This window comes from Dermacentor andersoni, chromosome 9 (assembly GCF_023375885.2).
Source record: "Dermacentor andersoni chromosome 9, qqDerAnde1_hic_scaffold, whole genome shotgun sequence".
NCBI classification, from domain to species: domain Eukaryota; kingdom Metazoa; phylum Arthropoda; class Arachnida; order Ixodida; family Ixodidae; genus Dermacentor; species Dermacentor andersoni.
Window position 1 is genome coordinate 12,694,231 of NC_092822.1, and position 22,777 is coordinate 12,717,007.

At 47.9% G+C, this 22,777-nt stretch overlaps 1 protein-coding gene across 2 annotated transcripts in view; it reads right to left on the bottom strand.

Annotated features, from left to right (window-relative positions):
- The window catches only part of LOC126527465 (chorion-specific transcription factor GCMb-like), a 45,488-nt gene that overhangs the window by 14,561 nt on the left and 8,150 nt on the right, over positions 1-22,777 (bottom strand). For both annotated transcript variants that reach the window (XM_055068531.1, XM_055068532.2), the window contains exons 2-4: positions 13,603-13,839; positions 4,095-4,344; positions 3,085-3,305 (exon numbers count right to left, since the gene is read on the bottom strand). In XM_055068531.1, coding sequence (XP_054924506.1) covers positions 3,085-3,305; positions 4,095-4,344; positions 13,603-13,674 — 543 coding nt within the window. In that variant the 5' untranslated portion in view covers positions 13,675-13,839. The remainder of the gene's footprint in view (positions 1-3,084; positions 3,306-4,094; positions 4,345-13,602; positions 13,840-22,777) is intronic.

Below are 22,777 nucleotides of genomic sequence, written 5' to 3' on the forward strand. Positions count from 1 at the left end.
CACATGCTGCCTGAAGGCATCAATGTTGCTGGATTCGAGACCCTCGTTATAACACATAACAGAATTGAATAGACAGGTAAATAATAAAAAAGTTCATTTGCCACAGGCTTTCCTTTGGTCTTGTATATGGATACGTATATGTGTATGTGTAAAATATGTATATGTGTGCGGACAACAGGCCAACGCGATAGACCAATGAACTGTTGTCGCTTAACGCGACCGTTTCGGCAGTTGCTCGTGTCCGATCACGGTAAGCGTACCCCACGAGAAAGAGGTGCATCTAACTCTCGAAAATGAAGTTAATCGTGAGACACGCGTTTACTTCCTCAAGGAGAGATATGGAGCTCGATCCTGAATCGGCAGCACGTATACCGTATACAGCGAACCAACGTGAGAGCGCACGGAGGCGGCCATCACCATACCGAAACAGCCGAGCAGAGTGATCAGGATACTGCGACCTCGGCGGACTTCCCTTCGTACAGAACACGAACACGCTCGAAGCGAAACGCATGTCGTCAAGCACGACACCGGCTTCCCGCTCTTTTCCCCATCCTGACGCGCGGACGAACAGACCGTGACAATTATTTTTTTCACCTCTGCCGCCCAGTTTCGTCATGACCGCACGCACGCGCCGCTTCGCAAGGAAACCCGCGTGAGCGGAGATGCGAGACGAGGAGGGAACCAGGAGGGCACATATGCAGCGACGAAGAGAAGGGCCGTGAGTGGCAGGGCGAGATCGGCGTCGGTAGGCAAGGCCGAGTGATCGACTGACGACGTTCCGGTCGGGTCTATTCGGCGAAGACAAGGCGGGAGCGAAGACGCGCCGCGGCGGCCGTTTATACCGGGAATGGGAAGGCGGTCATTTTTCAACGGGAGCCGCTCCGTTTGAGAGGCAAATGGGCGCTTGTTTGCGCGTCGTCTGCCCGCTCCGCGCGTGAGACGGGCCGAACCCCCCTCCCGCCTTCCTGACAAATGGAGCCCGGGCGGCCACCACCGCCGATCGCTGCTCGCTCGACGAACGGCGACGAGCTGTTGCCGCAGCTTCCTCGCGGCTACGAAATACGCTGCGGTGGAGACCTATAGGCGTCGCCACGGTAATATCGTGCAGCACTACGCAGCCTGTGAAACGCGTTTAAAGAAGAGCGACACAGAGAGGCTGGATCCCGAGGACAGAACGGCTGTTTTGGACAGAAGTACACAACGCAAGTGCGCAACGCAAAGGCGTTGTGTACTTCTGTCCTCGAGCCCAGTCTTCGCGACTTTCTTCCCCAAAATGCTTTCGAACCGACTATCCCAACCACATGATGCTGCTCTTAAGAAGCCTGTTGAGATCTGCGTACGCGAGCCCGTATTGCTTATATTCTGTTCTCTCTTGGATGACGTATGGCTCGTCAAGTGTGGTTGAAACGCAATTGAGACACTTTATACGCGAAAAATGAAATCAGAAGTATGCAATTGCTACAGCTTAAAAAACTGTCTTTGCACCTTCAGCTGTATTAAGCATGTGCAGTATGTGCTTATGTTACATGCCAAGTAGACGAAATGGTACTTGGAAGACAGAGGCTTGCAGTAAAGGAGCTCTGACAGTATAATCGCTGAGCCATCGTTTCGACAAGAGGGCTTGTCTTCTACAATACCACGCATGCTACTTCCTTCCGCGCGAGAGTGGCTGCCTCAGCATGTCTTGTAGTAACATTCGCAGTACTGCACGTATCTACCGATGTGGAGTAATATACACGAGCGACTGAAGCAGCTGCGCCCATCCAGCCACCGCCACCGCGGCTTTCGAAAGTCAAGTTGCTCGCGCGCCGGCGCCAACTGACCCTCGCCCATCCAGGACAGGTCTCCTGGACCCGGGACGGCGGCGGCGCCCTTTGCCCACTTTGAGCGGAGTTCGCGCGCCGGTCGATATCCGCCGGCTAGATCACCATTACTGCACAACAAGTCAGAGACGGCCTTCTTCGGGGCAAGGTCTGTGGCGTCGTTCGAAAATCGCTATAATGGACACTTGCCCGTAATGACACGTGCTTTTGGAAAGGCTTGTGAGCACACGGGCGAGCTTAGCTTTTCAAATCGCGGTGTCTTTCTAGCAGTCACAGATTGCCTAAAGCATTTCTAGAAAGTTGACTAGGGGGAGGGGGGTTGGGAGGTGTTGCTTGTTTGCGTGTTTTCTTTTTTCCCGAGATGCCGTTTAAACGGGGAGAGAAAACGTAATGGGCGTGTAGAATGAATCGAAAAAGACCCGACCTTGAAACACTGCAGAGCACATGCCCTCTCTACAAGCTACGGGTGCAACAGAAAAGATTACAGATACAAATAACGTGTGTAATAACAACAGTGACACATGTTTTCACACGTCAAAGGGGGACATAAGAATAACAGGCATCTTACCTATATAATCGAAGCAAACCCTATGCGCGAAGACACATCACTGACCTGCACTTGCTATATATGACGTGTCAAGCTACTTATCGAGCAAACTCTGCGGCATAAATTAGTCACATACTAGCGACGAGAGTTGTTATCATATTTTTGCGTAATTTTGGAGCCAGTGGTGAGATTTCTGAGAAAAGATAGGTTATATGATAAGAAAAAGAAAACGTGGTAGTCCCGTCAGTGCCTGTGAGAATAACAATGGTTACGGCAGCGCAGATGTATCCCCCTTGTGCAGATTCAGAGTCATATTCTGCCCATTTTGTATAGTCAATTGCATATATGTATATATACTTACCGCAGCGTTCAGCTCTGTGGAAAATATTTTATTCAGGACCACTTATTAAAAACGATGAACCATTATCCTATAAAGAGAAAACAGCTTCCGCCTGGCAACTGCACATTACCCGCTATCTATTTGTGAGCATACATGCTACGCAGTGCTATCATGCACTGCGGGCTTAATCAGCAACGAAGCAATAACGCACTCCGGCGCAATGCAAGTCGAGGAAGAGTGCGACTCGTGGAAATGTTATAAACATTGACCGCGGATGGCTCGAGTCCTTTGACGTACAAGCACACCTCGGCGTCGAAACGAACTCCGAGGTTATACCAGCGAGCGTGTGACTCCACGCCAGACCGACGCCTCACCTTAGTGGGGTCGGGCAGTCCCGCGCGCTTGGCCCTGAGCGCTCGGCGAGCCTCGGCCGTCGCCTTGGGTTCGGGTGGCGGGTGGTCGTGCAGGCCCTTTGCCTGGAAGAACACCGCCTGCTCGGTGTGGCGCCAGAAGTGAGTCACCGGGTATCCGCAGTGGCCTCGGCACGGTTGCACCTCCAGCCGGCCAGGACAGCGACGGTTTGGGCATGGTTTGCCTGCATCGTGAAGTGAATCAATATTTATTACGCGGGATTAGGTAGCGGGTTGAGGCGCTTTTTCATCTGCGCGTTCGCGAGCAGATTCTCCAACAAGGTGGGCAGCCAAACGATAATTACCGACTTTGACCGAGGTTCTTCACGTGGTGCCAACGCTTATCGCAGTAGAGAAAACCTGGTCTAAGCTCTGCACAGTAAGCTATGTAGTCAGCTGTCACTGAAGTGAAATAAGCAAATGTGTGATCAAACTTACAGCTAGGAGAGTAGTCTACTGCAGTTTTTTATACTACTAAACCTAATGTCGAAGCAGGACGTTGACCTACGTGTGTCCGATTCGCTTCTGATTCGCTTCGAGTGTGCGCACTCGGTTCAATGCCTAATTGAACAGGAAGGAACTCGGAACAACACATAGAATAGAAAAGAATATCTGAAGAAACGTCACTGGTGAAGTACTATTGCGTTTAAGTGTTCAGGAACAGATCACAGGGAAAACACCGGTCTCGTCTTCTGTATTACACCCCATGTATACTCATTCTGCTTAGGCTTAGGCAAGCACACATGCCTCATTCCCTAAATTTCAGAGTACAGCGAACACTTGTGGTAATGAACGCTCTCACCAGCAACCTTCAATCATACTAGCGCGCGGCCACTTCGCGTATTGCTTTACCATTGATATTTGAATAGGGAAATCGTAGTTTTCCAGCTCGAGTTGAACCTTCCTCTTAACAGTCCACTCAAGGCATACTACCGGCTAGGTTAACTGACCTCTTTCATGCACCGTGCACCTACCTTGCTGCTTCTTTCGCGCCTTGTCGCAGATGGCGGGCCTCAGGTGAACGCGGTGTCCAGTCTCGGATGAGCACCGGAGGCTGCACACGAGCACGCCCAAGCAGGACTTCTTGAGGATGCTCACGTTGTGGTTGTTGGTGTTGCGCATGGCCCAGCCCGAAGCGTGTCGACGGGCCTCCTCGCAGTCGGGCCGGTACACGTAGCGGCAGTGGCCGTCCGCCCACTCCTGGTACTCGTCGAAGCGGCTCACCTGCGCCGCACCAGATATACTGCTTCCTCTGGTATACGATAGGCGAAAGGTAATTCTCAGATGCTTGTGTAATACGCTGTGCACGGGCACACTTATGCGGTCTACGCACTCGTCCATGAAACTGTGAAATCCTGCGAGGGTTCTCGGACAAAAGGGAGCACTTGTGTTTACAAAATCATGAGCCATTCCAATTTTTTTAAGGTGGATGACCAGCGAAGCTGGGTACGTATTCTGAAACGATCCACTTGGGCAATATTATCGCCGTCAGGCGCGCTCTCATTGGCTAGTTGAGCAAAATCACATAACGTAGTGTTCAACCAGCCAATCAGTTTATCCGATTTCGCTAAAACAGCAAATCGCCGCGCGCCGATGGCGAATGCGTGGTCATGGAGACAGTATCGCCCAAAGTGATCGTTTCAGAACACGGCCACTGTTTAGCACAGGACACAGACGTGACACAGAATTTTGAACAAAGGTACGAACATATTTATTGTCCTGATCGGTGGTCATCGTGACGATAGGGGCACACACACATTCTCGTATCACCTCTGTTATTAAATGCGTAAGCATTTCTATGCCTATCCAACGAGAAATTTGTCCGTCACGTAAGACAATAAATGGCTCATACCCCCTTAAGCAATAGCTCGTACCTCGGTAAGCAAGCAAAAAAAAAAAAAAAACCTGAGAGTCTACTGATATGGAAAATGGCGCCTGTTGATGACTTCTGTTGAAGATGCATATCCAATTGATGAGACGTATAAGCTTTTCCACAGAATGAAACAACTTTGCATCAAATTCGGAAGCTGAGTTTTTTCACACGCAGAGAGAGAGAGAGAGAGAGAAAACATTTATTTATCAGGAGTTTGGGCGACAGATTTCTTGACGGACACGAAAAATACACGGAACCCTCCCCATAAACAGCTTGGTTGTAATATAGAACTGTATACATGCTTACCTTCCGTGGTTTCCCGGACTCATGAATGTACAAAGCTTTGTGTTAATGCTGACTGAGTTTCTTTTATACGTTTGTGCCACATTTTGTTGCACATTTTGTGATATTTTTTTCTTGCCAAGCGGCGAAGAGTAGCCGATGTCACCTAAATGCGCCAACCTCTGCTATTCCATCACATAAATAATAAAAAATAATAGGAACGTTTACATCAGCAGCTCACGTATGCTAAATACATTGGAGGGGAGAGAGGGACAAGTGATGAGAGAAAGGCACTGAGGTTAATCAGCTGAGCCCGGTTGGCTACCCTGCTCTGACGATCGAAGGGAGACTGAAAGATGAGAAGACAGAGTGAAGTTCACACTATGCACGAACACACGCGCAATGAAGCGTTAATTCATCGTTCAGTTCGTCACAGGTGGTTATATATGCTGGCGCACCTCAAGAAGTGTAGCAGCGCGTTTGCTGCTGTTTTGCAGCGCATTCGTGCTTCTTGAGGTGCTTCTTTGAAGTACCACATAATGATTCTCAAAAATTGGCTGCGCAATAGTTACAGCTACAGTTCCATTCAAAACACCAGTGATCAGGCTATACTTTATGTATATCGTAGTATGCGCTGCGACTACTGCGTCTTGAAATAAAACGCCAAAGCATGAAATCATCGAAAAATGAGCAGATTTCTAGCGGTAACGAAACAGTCAAGTGTAGCTAGCCTGGGTGTGTCTGCGTAAGAAAAACAAGCGATTTCTCTTCTTTCAATTATTGTTTTACATAGCCAACATGAAAGAAACTATGGACATTTTGTAGCCTCCCTTGTCAGATTTGTCTCGTACCATCACGTTGGTTGTAATGTATTGTAAAAATGCATGCCGTCCCACAAGTTATTAAAATGTAGAACCGTTTGAAATACAGTTACGTTTCAAATTCTAGATACAGGATTTTTTCCCTATACACTCTATTTGGCCTGTGCACATTATTTGACCAGAAGGGCAGTCTACAGGAGGGCAAAGCAGTTACAATACGTCTACAGACTGGAATAACAGAAAGTCGAACTAGTTTAGAAAAAGGTAGGAGTGCAGGCGCGGACACCAAGTACAGGGAAACGCTTCTGTTTCCGCCTACTTGTGTCCGTGTCTGCGCGCTACTTTTTTCTAAACATGAATTGATAGATCATCTACAGCCAGCATAAATTCATTTTTACAAAACTGGCAAGACAAACAACAGTTCCGTACTCGCGTCTATAATTGCTAACCATGAAAGCGGAAACGGCGCTTCAGCGTTTTGAATGTTCGTCTTCTAACCCACATTCCCAGTTGTATACTCAATGCGATCTTGGCCATTCCACGCAGCCAAATAAACGTCAAGGAAGAAAAGGCTGCAACAGCCGACAAAGCCCTCGGCAGATTGCGGCCAGATAAAACGCGAGTGATGCGTCGAGTTTGCCAACAAGCTCAATGAATGGATCCGTGAATAGCACGGAACGGTGAAACGTGTGGAACGCAGAAATCACAACCGATCAAACGGAGAACAGACGTTGTGTTTTTTTTTTTTCACCGACTTGTCGTTAGGCAGTATCTGAAGTCGATGCCTCGTCTCTTTGAACGTATGACGGCATTGACGGCCCCCTGTCAAATGCGTGGTTATCACCGGCTGGGTGGCTCTGCACGACAAAACCCGCAAGATAGAGCGAGTCCATACAAGGCAGTGGACAGATATCGCACGGCGTTTGCAAACCGCGGAGCCCGCAGCACCACCTTTCCTGTTCTCTGAGATGTTTGCACTATTCATCGAGATTAAATAGCGTCAAGGTAGTCAATAGCGACATTTACAATAACCGGATTTACGGTAGCCAGTAAGGGGACTCCATCACGGACCGGCACAGGCAGGGTTGAAGATGGCGCAAAAATTCGCGTAGTAGCAGTCGCGACTTTATTTGCTTTCAGTGCCTGCAATGCCGCATTGTTACTGGTTCACTGTTAACGACTTTGGGATATAGTCGACATGTCTTGTACCCGACTTTTTCAGAAACGATGTAGTTGTCATACATATGATTTGTATGTATAGTTGCCGTTCAATTGATCATTGTGTATATGCGCCTCGAATCAGAATTACGCTGCGACTTGCACTAAAATTATGTAATCATGTATAACTATTTTTATCTAAAGCGTAAACGGTATTTAGAAGATGGAGGCTTGCATAGGAAAGATGAGAGAAAAGCAGAAGGGGAACTCACGGTCCGCTGCCAATATTTGGGCAAAAGGATTTGTCTTCGTATAAGACTGCAGCGATCATACCAGGCGGTGACACAACAGCAAATAGCGGAGAAAAGACTGCGAAACGTTGTAACTTGACTGAGACATCTTTTTTTCTTATATCCCTTTCCTATAGATCATTGCGATAGTCAAAATTCGAGGCCATTAAAGGCTTTCAGGTACTTTCATGCTGCATTTTACACGTTTTTGCCTTAAGAACCTTTAAGTTTACGAGAGTGTGGAACATTGACTGTGGCCGCTTCGAAGGGTACAAGAGCACGAAAAGGTTTCTAGAGAGTTCACTTGAAGGCCAGTTAATTAAATTTGTGCAAATATTGTGAATGGCTTCACATGTACACGCCTAGCACGGCATAAGATTGGTGTACGCGTTATGAACTGGCCCGATTTCCGCCGGTAATCTCAAGAGGACTTGCCAACATCTTCAGTTCAGATCAATTTTATGGTATACCATAAAATTGATTATCCGAGCAAGAACGATTGCGGCTCGTTTTAAAAAAGAAATTACACGTCTTCTTTTTCTCCTAAACAAGTATGATATACTGCAAGAAATTCAACGGAAAGGGCAAGGAGCGAGATAGGAGAGAGCGCTGCCTTGTCATATCCCCCTTTTCTCCTTACATTTAAAAAAAAATTCCTTGCAGTTGACGCACTTCGTTGCATGTTGAGCATGAACCAACTAATTCGCAATGGAGTACTTTCTTTTCCGAAATTACAAATTGTAATCGAGAACGAGACTTCATCCGCCAGTTTCGCCCGATGACTGAGCGGCTATACACGATGTTTTGCTGTTGAGTACGAAGTTATGAGTTCGATTCTCTGCCGTGGAGGCCACATTTCGGTGGGAGGGCTGTATATATGCAAGAGCGCTCGAAGCTGTACTTGGGCGCTTAGGAATAACACGTTGTGAATATTAATTAGAATGCATCCTGACGGTGTCTCTCATATATAGCACTGCACTGCTCCGGGACGTTAAGCGCCGATTGTTAAGATTGACAAGATTTGGGCAGTAAGTGAGTCTACACCAGTTAAGAGTGACAAAGTGACGACGCAACCTTCTTCTTGCTCAAAGGAATCCTCCATCGAAGCTAACAACTTCTTGCCGTACCAGAAGCATGTTTACGCGGCACGTTCGGCACGACACTGGCGAACCACGTTTCTTTCTCAGTCTGAACTTTGAGCATCAGTTGGAAGCTTCCAGAAGCTCCTTTTTTTCACCCTACCCGACGTCACCGACAGTTCCCTGACTGTTCCGATGTTTCGGCCAACCAAGTTGTCGCTTAACGTCACCCCCCTTCGACCCGCAGTGACGCAAAACGAAGCTGCCGGGTGATTTCATCCTGTGATCTCCACCGGGATTACAACCGGTCCTCAAACCGCTAAACCTATATAAGCACGGGGAAGCTCGGAAGAGAGCGGTGTGGGAAGGACCAAGGTTGACGGGGTCAGACACTATTGTGAGAGTGGCGGGGAGCGCCCGCCGCGGCGCCAAACGTTGGCGGCGGATCAGAACAATGCGTGGGCGCGCGATGGTAATCGCGCCATCACTGGCACAGACAGAAGGGTCCTACAGGAGGCGCGAGAAGCAGTGGGAGAACCGTCGACAAACTGTCACCCGATCCTCGGCGCTCTGATCTCTCCACCGGGGTCTCCGCACACTGGCGGTCGTATGCTGGCATTCACAGAGTCACACCGAACTTCGCTGTCGCCGGTACATCTCGGCATGCGAATCGTTGTCGCCGACTTTTTCTGTTATCCTTTGCATCCGTATGCTTCCGTGGCCAGTGTATGGAGTATTCGCCTGCTTGTGCATATAAGATTTGACGTTGTGGTCATAACTGCCCAGGAATGCGGGGGTAGCTGTCGCGGCTATAAGGTATTTAGCGACGAGAAGGACCGTTCTCAACAGCTGCTGTGCAAGTAACCATGCACATTCTGCATACCAGTATGCGTAGTTAGTCAGCCTCTCTCAATATGTAATAAAGAAACGTGTCATAATTGCGGCGATTGCTGGAAGGCGAGATTTCATATGTTTTATGATCATGCGGACTTATTACTTTTGTTGAGCGGTAACTATGTGCCAGACTGGTTCTACCTACAACGCACGCTGTTGCTTTATTCAGACTTCCAAAAGAAGCAATCAACGGCCACTTACCAGCATTAAAGGAAAGCCCATAACAAATTTCATGTGTCGAAACTTGGAACAAAAGAATAACCTTGGCAGCGATCGGTGGTAAGGAAACAGGCGTTACGCAGATACAGATTACTGATGGGTTTTCATTGGAACGCGGGAAGATATTGAAGTTGAGATTATAAGGAATACATGGAGATGGACAGGTAATGTAACGCATACCGGTGGCCTGTTATTGTGATATAGAAGGGTGTCCAGGAAATCAGAAGCGCTGTAGAAATTAGGTGGGGTGGTGAGATTAGGAAATTGGCGGATCATAGAGCGGCGCTCTTTGGCAGAGGAGTTGCTCCGAATCGGAATTAATTTGGTGAATAAAGGCACGATGATTGTGAGATTACAAATATGCTGCGTCTTCACAGAAACGCAGGACAAAACATTGAATGCGACAAATATAGCGAGCTGGCAGGAACGCACGAAAGAAAACAGCGTTGAACAAAACGAGAATATAATAAAAATGGACAACCCGAGCGTCGGTGCATTGCTTGCAACCATGCATGGCATGCGATCCCGCGTGTTCAACTGCCGTGAGTATTTTGCCTCTTGAAGGAGTCTCTGATGTTTCGACGAGGCTGTTGTTCTTACCGGTGCCTGCGAAGACGAGAGTTTCACCCGCTACATTCTTTATAAATTATATAGCACAGAAATTTTCACCGGAGAACGACTTCCAAAGAACAACAACAACGAAAGTTTTTTTTTTATTTGTGTTTACTGATCTTGGTTTTAGGCCCCCCATTATGGCCTTGTTGATACAAAGTACACTACGTCGTGGCAACAGAATAGCTGCATTCACACACATCCGAAACGATTGTTTTCACCATCGCTGAAACTCGTGCGCGGAAACTGAAGCCACGATTCCAACGCGTTTTCCGCTTTGGCGAGCCAAACAGCGTGTCGAAAGTTCGCGTTGAAAGCCGAGGAGCGTGCATCAATCGCTCATACATATACTACATGCTGTCTCTCGCCGTAACAGGGACATGTTATCGCACCATCTTCGAAGTGCATCCGCGCGTGAAATGGCCGTATTTGTTTTTCTTTTTAGGCGTTCACGGAATCCACCAAGGCTTATGCACGCACCCAACGCAAAATACCATGCAATAAGAGTGCGCGCTCTCTCCGCACTTGTAGCTCGCTCCGCTCCACGCATGGGATCGTCGACGACGCGCAGTCAGCGGCCAGCTCGGTTCCTCCCGCTTGTCATGCCCTGACTGACGTGCCCTGCGAGGCCTACCCTTTCGGAATGGTACTTAAATCCCGCTCCCTCTTTTAGACCGCAGAATCCATGCGTCATAAGACGCCGCGTCTTCTCCCGCCTCCGTATGGTTCGAGGGGGGCACAGCGCAAGGCAGCTGCTGCTCGTCTGTCCAGGAACGTGGCACGCGCGAGACAGAAAAGCCTAACCGTGAAGCGACGGACGCTATCATTCCGCGCGTTGCCGCCGGCCGAGCTCCTGCCGTTGCCCCTGCGGTCAGTGGTCAAGCTCAGCTGGCTGTCGCGGTCGCGCCCATAGTGGCCCTGCCGCTTCTCCCGCTCCCGCCGTAGCCGCTGCGAAACGGCGGCGATGGCTGCAACACTCGGAGGTCGGCACGCCGCGCCGCCCGGGCGCGTGCACATGCACGTACACACACAAGACGTAACGACCGGTTGTCGACAGCGGCGTCGTCCATTACGCGCTCGGGCCACCCCTGGGCACACACACGCACGCACGCTTGGGGCCGAGCCGGTATACGACGACGGGTTGGGGTGCGCCGCTCATCGCGCCTTTGCTCGGGTCTTCGAGAAGCCGCGAGGCGCGCCGCGTCGAGACGGTCTCGCGCTTCTGGTTTTCACTCGAAGCGCCGCGGGAGAGCTGGCGCGGATCGAGTGAGAAGCGAGGTGAGGTATGCGAAGTAAGGGAGCCAGATGAAACGTGCTCAGGAAGGGGACTGGCTCGCGAGTAAGTGAATGTTTGTCTGGGAGGGACTATGGAGGCGAGTGCTGCTCGCAGTCTGTTTTCCTTGTATTCGCTACACTTATTCTTCGCTACATACGTGAGATAGAAATTAACATGTTTTTTTATTGTAGTAATCACCCCAAGCGACGTGTAACAGTGTTAATAATCTTCCTTGAGCAGAGCTTGTTCTCATTGTCCGGTTGCCCCTGTGACTATACTTGATGTACTTGACCTAGGTTAATGTGCTGTAGCATAACTTCAAATGGCTGACTACCAACCACGAGCTTTTGACGTCTTGCTAGACCACTAATGATTACTGTAGTTTTCTGTATATTAATCTTTATACCTACACTTAATATTTGTTGGTTAAAGTCCTCAGATGTTTAAATCGGCTCCAATGTTGCCAAAGAGGACAATATCATCTGCGAGTCACAGGTCGGCGAGATATTCGCTGTTTATTCTTCGATATAGCCCTTCCCTATCTAAACGGGACAGGGTGTACACAGGAAGATGGAAGTGACCAACAGATGGTCGAAAAAGGGACGTATTTGGAGCCAACGTTTCGACAAGAGCACTTGTGTTCGTCCGTGGCCTCGGAACAGCAAGAAACGCGAGTAATATCGTACAGGCACGTCCCTGACACGCTAAACACTGTCCCTATTAAGAGGGGATGCTTTTGAGGCAATGAACGCTGTCTCTTAAAGGCCTGTAAAGGGCCTTGGTTCAAGCTCCATACCAAGTGACATGGGACGGATCGTGGGTGCCCTGCGCACTCAGCTTCTAGTGCACACCTTTCTTCGCCTCCGTCAGATGACGTCGTCTTTGGTTACCGCAGCAGCGTACAGTCGTAAGCAATATCACAACGAACACTGAATCCGTTAAGCAGCGATCCACACAACGACGTAGTGTGGATTTGAGTCTCACATCTTAATAGTATATTGTAACAAGTAACTATACATGAACTTAGAACAATGGAGAGTCTTGCACATATCGTTAGGAAATATTCCTGTACTGTGGCTTTCTCCAAACATTGCAAGGAGGACTTTATTTGTTCCGCAGAGAGAGAGAGAGAAGGGAAGACGGAAAGGCAGGGAGGTTAACCAGACTGAGTCCAGTTTGCTACCCTACACATGGGGAGGGGAATGGGGAGGGAAAGAGAGAGAGAGAACTTAGGTGTAGGATGTCTATAGTCGGGCACTCAAGTCTGTTGCCCTAAGGTAGCGAAAAAGCGCTCGAAATGCTTTCTGGTCTAATGAACTGTGAGGCCAGGCTCCCAAGATTTTCGCTTCCGTAAATGGCCTGTCATCCAGTCTATTTAAGGCACACTGGAGAGTCTCACGTTCATTATCGAAGCGAGAACAGTGGCACAGAAGGTGACTGATGGTCTCTTCACACTTGCACTTAGCGCACATTGGTGAATCCGCCATTCCAATACAATAGCTTACAAAATTTTGCTCCGCAAAATTTTGTGCAACTTATGACCTCAAGGTACCCATGCTGTGCATGCATTCAAACTTAATTCCTACTTTTCTTTAATCTCGCGCTTAAGTGTGGCATTAATTATTATCCACAATTTGCTTCTTTGCTTCTTTTTTACGTTATTCAGCACTTTTTGTTTCTCGTGTAATTCTCGTCGCTCATAGTGCTTTAGTCCACCTGGGAATGAAATGAAGTCGCATAAGTACATGCCTCCAAGAAAGACAAGTAAGGGCAAAGTGGTAACCCAGGTTGGACCCGGTTGGCTACCCTACACTGGATTCGGGGGGGGGGGGGGGGGGGTTAAAGCTAAATCTAATCTTATCTAGTAGCTTGTTCATTGCACGCCAACCGTTATGCAAGGCATGTGCGACCTTTCGAAAGCAACTTTGATGTTCCCTTTCAAATTGCTCGAGAGTGTATGCAGAAGTATGGCACGCACCTTGGGCACGTGGCTGTCGTTTATGTCCCATTCAGCCTGGTGGCCTGGCCCAGCACCGCAGGCCTGGACCATGGCCGCGCCCCGGTGACCCGTGGTGGCTGCTGGTGCGGCCGGTCGCCCGCTCGTGTCGCTGCCACCGCTGAGCTGCAACTCGACGGCGGACGCTCAGCGCTGGAGCGGCAACTCCGCTGTCGCTGCCTGTGTACGTGCGGACAGCCGGGGAGGCCTGCCTGCACACTGAGCACCGATTGCGTGTTTAATGAAAAGCCCTTTAAATTACCTCTCATTCTTTGAACGGACACGAAAGAGAAATGGAAAATCATTATAGGCTGACAAAGTATTCTTCACAATTCCATTTTCGTTAATTTAGCTGTAAGGCGTCGATGGCTAAAAAAAAATTGACGAAGGGCAAACTCGAATTTCCTTGAGCCATCACATCGATGGTAAGTTGTTCCGTCGTCCCTGGTTCCAGTGCATTTCCTCGTATTTGAGTCGTTCTGGCTCAGTAAAGGTTCTGAAAACCTACAAATTGAGACCTTGGCTTCTTTATAAACACAATGTGGTTCATCCTTGCCGAAAAGAAATCTAGCTAGGGCCGAGCAGACGTCATCAGAAGCCATGACGTCACGGCGAGCTGGTTTGGGAACTTGAAGGCAATGTCGCCACCCGTCTCTGGTTTTTGCATAGTTTCCGGCTTCCTCCCCAGTCAAGAGTGGCTTTTCTTTATTGTAGAAGGGTAATTAGCTAGTAATTAGTAATTAAACGGCTTAACTTATCTTTCCCTTTAGTGTCTCTTTAATATTTCTTGTTAGCTTATATTGGGTTAGTGTGCTGTTTAGTTTGCTTCCTGCATTTTCTTTTTCTTTTGTTTCTTCCCTCTACCGTACTTGATGTTACGCTACATTCTGTCCTTTCGCTGCAACGAAATTATAAAAGGAGGTGTAATCACTGTATAGTGTGATGGCTACTGCTTTTCCCATAAAGATACAGGTAAAACGAAAATATTAGAAATGAAAGAAAAAGAAACAAATAAACAACCAGAAAGATTATCACGTACACAGCGCGAGCGTACTCGAGCTGCCTCATCGTATGAACACAGGATGTGTTGATGTGGTCCGACACGTCCGTGCCTACCGAACGCGATAGAACTATGCGTGGTTATTGCTTAGCCGTGCATACAGAGGCCACTACCATACCATATCTGCAGTCCTGAACCATATATTTATTTTCTCTTACTGAATTTTTCTTTTGCAACGACATTGCTTCACATGATTTCATCGCTAGTTTTCCTTCAGGCTGCTCTTGCTAACAGCCCTGTACAGAGATGGCTGCGGGCATTTGTCAGGCTTCTGGTACGCAACGCCCCGCTTAATTTCGCCCGCAAATTTCTGCATAACATTGATGAAAGGTATGTGCTGTTGTTGTTGTTAATCTTCTACATCTTCTTCTTCTTCTTCTTATCATTATTATTATTATTATTATTATTATTATTATTATTATTATTATTATTATTATTATTATTATTATTAGTGGAGTCGTCATCGTAGTAGTAGTAGTAGTAGTAGTAGTAGCAGCTACAACTATAATATTCTAAGGTGCTTCTCCTCTACTTCAATTAAAACAGTACGAGCGTCTCGCTATCGAGCGCCTATGGGCTGCCTTGGCCATCGCAATGGCAGCCGTGCGGACAACGTCTTACCCCCACGCGGACGTCCCGGACAAATTTCGCACCGACCTTTCACGCACGAGCAGCGATTAAATCCGCGGGGCTTCCGACGAACGTGATAATTTCCGTCGCGACAGAGCGCAGCATCGCGCACATCCTGCTCGCGCGTGTTCCGCTCTCCGGCGCACACAATAGCCGCGCTAAACGCAGACCGATACTTCAATTCGACAGGACGACGCGCTTCTCTGTACAGGGCGCTGCGCGGCATCATCCACCGAGACGGAGCGTGGAAACGGTCCCAAAGATGGAGCGCCGCGGGATGCCAGCGAGTAATGCGCGATAATAGAGCGAAGGCCACGCATGCCTATGCACAGTGGGTATCACGAGCTTCGCACGCGTGACCCGAACGCCAGTCGTCTCCGCCGGTGCACACGATCTCGTTTGCGACGTCGCTGCGGTGGCTCGTCGCGCGGGTATATTTCACTCCCTTCTTTCCCCTGGTCTCCTCGCTCCGTCTGTGGCTTCGGTTCTTCTTTAAATTGCACGGCTTCGCCCGTACTGTCGTTCCTTAGCCGCGTCGTGTCGGTCGGTGTAGATGGTGCCTCTCACTTGCTGTTTTGTTGTGACGTCGCGGCGGGGCGTATATATACAGGGCGTAGTTATACGCGGACGAAGTAATGCGAGGGACGTCGTGCGACTGTAGGCTCTCGGAAAAAGACCGATCCAGTTCAGCGAAAGCATTCCTCGACGGCAGCAACTCTGCGCGTTCGCGGGATGGGTTCGGTGGCGCGTCACGAAGGCATATTAGCGATATTAGCGACGCGGCTCGCTCTCGGCGAGGCACACCGGGGCCGATGGGCTGCTCGCGAGATTTGATTCACGGTTATTGGAGGGAGAGGAGGGCTCGCGCGGCAGTGATCACGACAACGCCTCGGGGCAGTACCACCGCCGCGGAGTCGGCGACGTCGCTTGGCTCTGAACAAAGGTGCGTTCGAAGAGGGCTGGGCGCTGCAGGTCCCATATGCGAAAAAACTTTTGTTAGACCCTTCTTAAAATACGAACAGAGAGAGAAAGAGAGTTAATTTGTGATGGAAAAGTTGGCAGGTTGGCCTGAATCGAAGTTCCTACCAGCTACTCGAGATCGGGGAACAGGAATGGGAGCAGTGAACGAGAGAAAGAAATGCAAAGGAAAGACAGGGAGCATAACCAGAGAACATCTCCGAATGGGAGTAAAAGAAGAAAAAGAGAAGTAGCGACGATTAGTACAAAAATGGCGGTTTGAATAAGCATGAACAGTGAAGTATATTCCAAGTATCAAATCGAGACCACCCTCCTATATAGAAATTTGACAATGACATTTTGAACATCCCTTCGACGTCGATGGTCCTGCCAAGGTGCTGAGAGTGCCTTTCCGGGCAAAGGTTGGTTGTCAAAACTGGACAAGTGCTCCAAATCTAAACTGAAATGTTCAGTTTAGTAATCGCGGTGTACTATACACTTCTGGAATAACGAGAATGATTCATTCTTATTGTGAGTGGAGGCTTAATAAGCCGAAAATCACGCAGGAACGGAGGACTAGTGGCGATATCACCTGAGACTTTCAACTCTAAATATCTCCCGATGAGGTCTAACATGTTCACGATGTCTGTTCGGCGTTAGTTAATTGTTTAGTAATAGGAATACCCCTCTGGTTGATGAGGACCATCACTAAGTCATCGGTTTGGTTTCTCAACCCGAAACCAATGCAAAACGATACTACTCTTCAACTCACGTAGATAGTGACGTGGCCGACGGGACAAGTTTCAGTATATTCGCTAGCAGTTTCAACACAAGCTACATTAGTGCAAAACACAAATGCTCTATGCTGCTGGTTTCCAGGTGCGCTAAATGCGTCTGTCAAAACAGCGATACGAGCAGCGATGTTGTGTTAGGAGCGCTCAGTGTTATGTAATTAGATATGTACTGCCAGAGCGCTTATTCCGAAGGAAGAACGGTGCCACTGTGGTAAGATCGAGCACAGCTGCGCAATATATACGCTGAAGGACCAGAAAGAAGAGAGAGAAGGGCAGTGAAGGTTAGCCAGTGTATAGGCAGGTGGGCGACCCTGTTCTGGGTAAAAGGGGTAATTAGAATTAAATATGATAGAATGATAAACGAAATTACATAAAAAGTAAGAGGAAGAAAAAGGTGCGAACATAAACACCCATTATACATGACCTCAAGGAAAGTAGCAACGCATTTGAGGTCTTCTATTACTTACGAAAAAGGTTCTGCTGAAATTGAGGACGACGCAACGAGCCATGGAAAGAAGAATGATAGGTGTAACGTTAAGGGATAAGAAAAGAGCTGATTGGGTGAGGGAACAAACGCGGGTTGAAATCTTAGTTGAAATCAAGAAAAAGAAATGGGCATGGGCCGGACATGTAATGAGGAGGGAAGATAACCGATGGTCATTAAGGGTTACGGACTGGATTCCAAGGGAAGGGAAGCGTAGTAGGGGGCGGCAGAAAGTTAGGTGGGCGGATGACATTAAGACGTTTGCAGGGACAACATGGCCACAATTAGTACATGACCGGGGTAGTTGGAGAAGTATGGGAGAGGCCTTTGCCCTGCAGTGGGTGTAACTAGGCTGATGATGATGATGATGATGATGATGATGATGATGATGATGATGATGATGATGATGATGATGATGATGATGATGAGGACTCTCTGTTCCAGTATCCCAGAATTCTCTCATCCGGCAAGTGGCTAGAGTGCTGCTTGTAATGCGCAGCTCTTTTCTATTGCACGCTGCACAGGGAGAAGTCACAGAGGAGATGCCAGATCATCTCCTCACAACCGCACTTGTCGCATGCAAGGCTTTTCAGTCATTCCGATGAGGGAATAAATAATCACTTGCGAATGCCACACCGAGCCACAGGTGGCACAAAAGTGTTGCTCCAGCTCGTGGTATCCAAGGCGAAAGACACTTTTGCAGATGCAGATTTAGCAGTGGGGTGGCAAATTCTACCTAGCTCCAATGTGGCATTGTAAGCTCACGCGCTATAGCGAGCTAAGACTTGTATCTACATCTGTTGCTGACTGGTGCTGGTATGCAGAGGACAGGTCAGGTAGCCTCACCCGCGCTGCCGTTGCCAGAGATACCACACTGGCTCCGTAACCATTGCGGCAAATTCTCTATAGTGATCAAATGCTACGCAGTTTATCGCTGTCTAAGCAAATACGAGCGTCAGCCCTGCTTCGCCAACGCGGCGGCCACAATGGGCACTCCCTCCTTCCCCCTCAATCCCCCTCACCAATAAATAAATAAATAAATAAATAAATAAATAAATAAATAAATAAATAAATAAATAAATAAATAAATAAAATATTTGCATCTGCAAGTTACGAAAACTAGATCTCGCCACTATAGCTCACTGATTTAGCAGAATCACCCATTCCGGCCATCTATCATCTAACCTGTACTCATCCTCGCGCACTCTTATATTCGTCCAATGACACACAAGCTCGCTAGTTCTATCACCCATGCAACCATAAATGGTTACTGACCCATTTACGCTCATGGTGTTCACTCAGCGTCTCGTTCAACTTCTCACTTTCCACGTCCCTTGCGCACGCTCTCTCGCTGCCTATAATATTTCACCTATTGAATCAATACTTCGCCTACTGACTTTGTGACATAACTGTAAACAAAATATACCTTTCTCTTAATTGTAAGACATTTTCTCAGTCACTCACTCCCTGCAAGTACGACGATTCAACCACGCAGACACATCAGACGAGCCCTACCAGGATTTCATGTTTTTGGGAAACCAACAGATCCTGCCGCACATTCGCAGAGCATCCGTATATCACCGCGCACTTAAGCGGCCATATACAGGGCGGTCAACTATAGCCGACATAACGCGAGCGCTGCTACGTGAAAGACTCTTGAAGAGAAAACGATACGAGAATGGCACTGTGTAATGTCCGCTTTTTGTGCCGTCGTTTGCCACGGGGTGTATTTTGAGGGCGGTGAATTACAGCGTGCGCCAAACTCGCGGGCGTAAAAGTCTCGCTCAAAAGGAAGCACGTCGCTTGCACAAAAAAGACAAGAACGAAAACAACATGTTCGAGCTCACTCGGAGGCTTTCTTTTCCGAGGACTCGCTCCGTGCCCATCTCTTTTACGTCCTTCGTACACACTCCACTTAGAAGGAGGAGTTGGGCTGGGATGGCGTTAGGCGCACGGCGACAATTTGCATTACCATGCCCCGTTAGCATAAATACGTTCGCCGTATACACACGGCTCTTCGGCGTGTGATTATACGTTTCCCTCGAGCGACGCGTTTCCTCTCGTTCAACGAGTGGTGCAGTGGGTCACAATTGGCGTCCTTAAGCCGCAAAATTGTCTTCTTCCGTGATGATGACCCGAGCACGGTGCCGATCTGCGTGCCTCGGTCGATCCATCACTTTTGACGTTCGGCCGAGGCCTCCCGTCTCTCATCGTGGGCTGAACTCTTGGGGAGTCTGGCAGCGGGTTTCTTTTATTTTTTTATTTTTTGTATCAGGTGGGTTATTACCTTTACTTTTCGATACTTGTGTCGTGCGTAATGTGGCCGGAGTGTTTGCCGCCGGCTGAGGCTTGAAAGCCAGGGAGACGCTGATCCCAGTACCAAGCCTTTGATAATTTCTTAAATCGCACTTAATCGCAGGTGACAGCTCGAATAACACTGTCAGGAGCACGGGACCAGGCGACAACACGTCTCGGCCTATATTTTTCGGTCACTGTTACTCGTATTCTCATATACGCTTCAGAGCGCTTTAGAAGTTTAACATGAACCTCCTAGTTAAATTTATTGCTCAGTTTCGTATTTTTTTCCCTGAATTTCCACAAAATTTTTTATGTGAAACACTGGCTACAGCAAAAAATTTTAGGCGCTGACAGCTTTAATTTTATTTTCTTTCCGTTATGTCATGAATCGACCACAGGTGTAAGCCGCTCCTTGTGTAATGTCCAAACGCCCTTAAGGTGGAATAAATGAAATGAAATAAACCAGATAAAATATTTAATATGCGCATTTCTTGGAAGGCTCGCAACTTCTCCATTGCAAAGCCAAGTCACATGATCGATGTCTTCACTGTAGCCTGACACCATTCGCCAAATTTTACCTTTCTAATAGTTTCTTTATATCGCACAGACGTAGGTGCATAGGAAGGAAGCTTCGCGCTCCGCATATCATCAGAAACGTGTGGTTATGTGCCAAGTCATTCTGAGGAATCGACCAGATGGAGGGCGTTTCAGACGTAACTCCGCGTCGACGCGTCTGCGTTATGGAGTGATGACTGTGCTTCAACACTCCGGTACAGCCGGAGTGTTGAAAGTGCTATTAAGGACTCAAATGTAAATTTATTCGCCTTTCGGCCGCGATAACAGCGTTTTACTGCACAGCCTGAAATGGAGAGGTAGATGGCGTATGATTCCAGACCATAAGTATTTTAGAAATGCAGCGGAAATACGCTTCATTCTTCTTTGCTACGACGGAGAATCATTTTGTGCGCTGGCTTGTAAATTATTGTACGCTCTCGGTACAGAAGCCATTTTCTGGCCTATGGGCATGCTATAGCGACGCCTCAACAGCCGCAGGACATATACCTAAATATCAGTTACAGCAGTTAAGACGGGTCATTAAAAGTCTCAGTGTTTCTGATCGGCAGGAGCTATTGCATCTCCGTCGCCTACTTTGACCAGAAAATCGCAATGCCGTCGGCAAATGTAAATAAAATTAGGCTTTTTCTACCGTCTCTTGAGCTGGGTGCTTAGCCAAGCTGACAATCCATCCTATGTCTGGTCAATAAACTATTAATTGGCTGACTGATTGACTGATTAAGTGAATTTCGGCTGCCTGGTCGCAGGTAGATACAAATTGCAGTGCTTTGTAACCTCACGTGGTTGGTGCAGCGCGCGAGTCAGTCGCAATCCGGCTGAGCACGCTAAAGGACTACTATGGAGCCACGAGCCCACTCTGAGTTCTCAAACCGGGACAGATATATGCGGACGGCAGCGTGTACTTGCAAACCTGTTGGCTTCCAAGGTGTCTGAGCGTGCGCAGCTTTCTAAGAAGCATTCGTCAAAGCTGACTTCTCTCTAAGAAAAAGTGCTTCTGTATTTAATCAATCTGAAGGTGCTCGCCGTGGTTACGTATAGTGACTTTGGCGTTGCGCTGCTAAGCTCGAGGTCGCGAAATCAAATCCCGGCCTTGGCGACAGCATTTCGATGGAAGCGAGATGCATTAAGGCCCGTGTACCGTGCATTGCGTGCACGTTAAAGAACCTCAGATGGTCAAAATCAATCCGGAATGATTTCGGAAAGTAAAACCCCAGAAAGAAGAACCCATCTAAGGGCTTTCGTCATGTTGTACATTGAACAGCAACATCTAATTCATTCTCTCGAATCTATCCCCAACAGGGCCACCACCATCATCGCCAGAAACATGGCCGAATTTCGAGCGTTAAAAATATCAAGTCATTGTTATTGTCCTCTCTTTCTTACGTGACTCAGTACTGTCGCGCTCCTCAGCTCATTTCTCTGAAGAACCTCCAGCTCATCTGTACAACCTTACCTCGACCACCTGTCGAAAGTATATATACCAATGTCCGCGACCAAGCGGTATGCAGGATCTTTCGTATCAAGGTCAAGCGATGACTGGAACCACCTGCCAGCTTCCATCCTGTCAATCATTGACCCTTCCATGTTTAAATCGACGTTGCTATATAGCACTTGTGTTCATTTGAATAATCCGCTTATTGTATTCTTTTTATCCGCTGCTCCCTGAACCGCCAAATGGTATTGAGCGAAAATAAAAGTGAAAGAATGAACCGCGATGGCAATTTCTCTGCCTTAGCGCACCTCACGTCGTTTGCATCACAAGCCGTACTTTTCAACGTCTCGTTTGTCGCAATAATGCTTCCAATGATTCTGCCTGGCCGCGAGCCATTGTCTCCTGGATAACGCTGTTTCCATTCGCGAGCCCTAAAAAATTGTACACAGGGCCTTCAAAGTTATACTATCAGTAATTTTAATAACAAGGCTGCGCTGGCTACGCAAATTCTGCTTGCACAGATATTTATGCGTATCGGTGGACACAATTTTCGCGCACAGGCAATCCTAACAAAAACATTTAAAAATGTTTTGCTATAACGCTTTTAAAGTCTAGCGATTATGGTATACGTTAATATTAGAAACGTGAAGACCATCGTATTTGAAGAGGTAAGAATGTACGTTTGCCCTGCAGGGGACGTAGCCAGACCGATGATTATTATTATTATTATTATTATTATTATTATTATTATTATTATTATTATTATTATTATTATTATTATTATTATTATTATTATTATTGTATGCGCTTATATTAGAAACTTGAAGACACTCACTACAGTGTAGGGTAGCCAACCGGGCTCAGTCCTGGTTAACCTTCCCGCCTTTCATTTATCATCCCTCCTTCCCCCCTCTCAAAGGCAATCA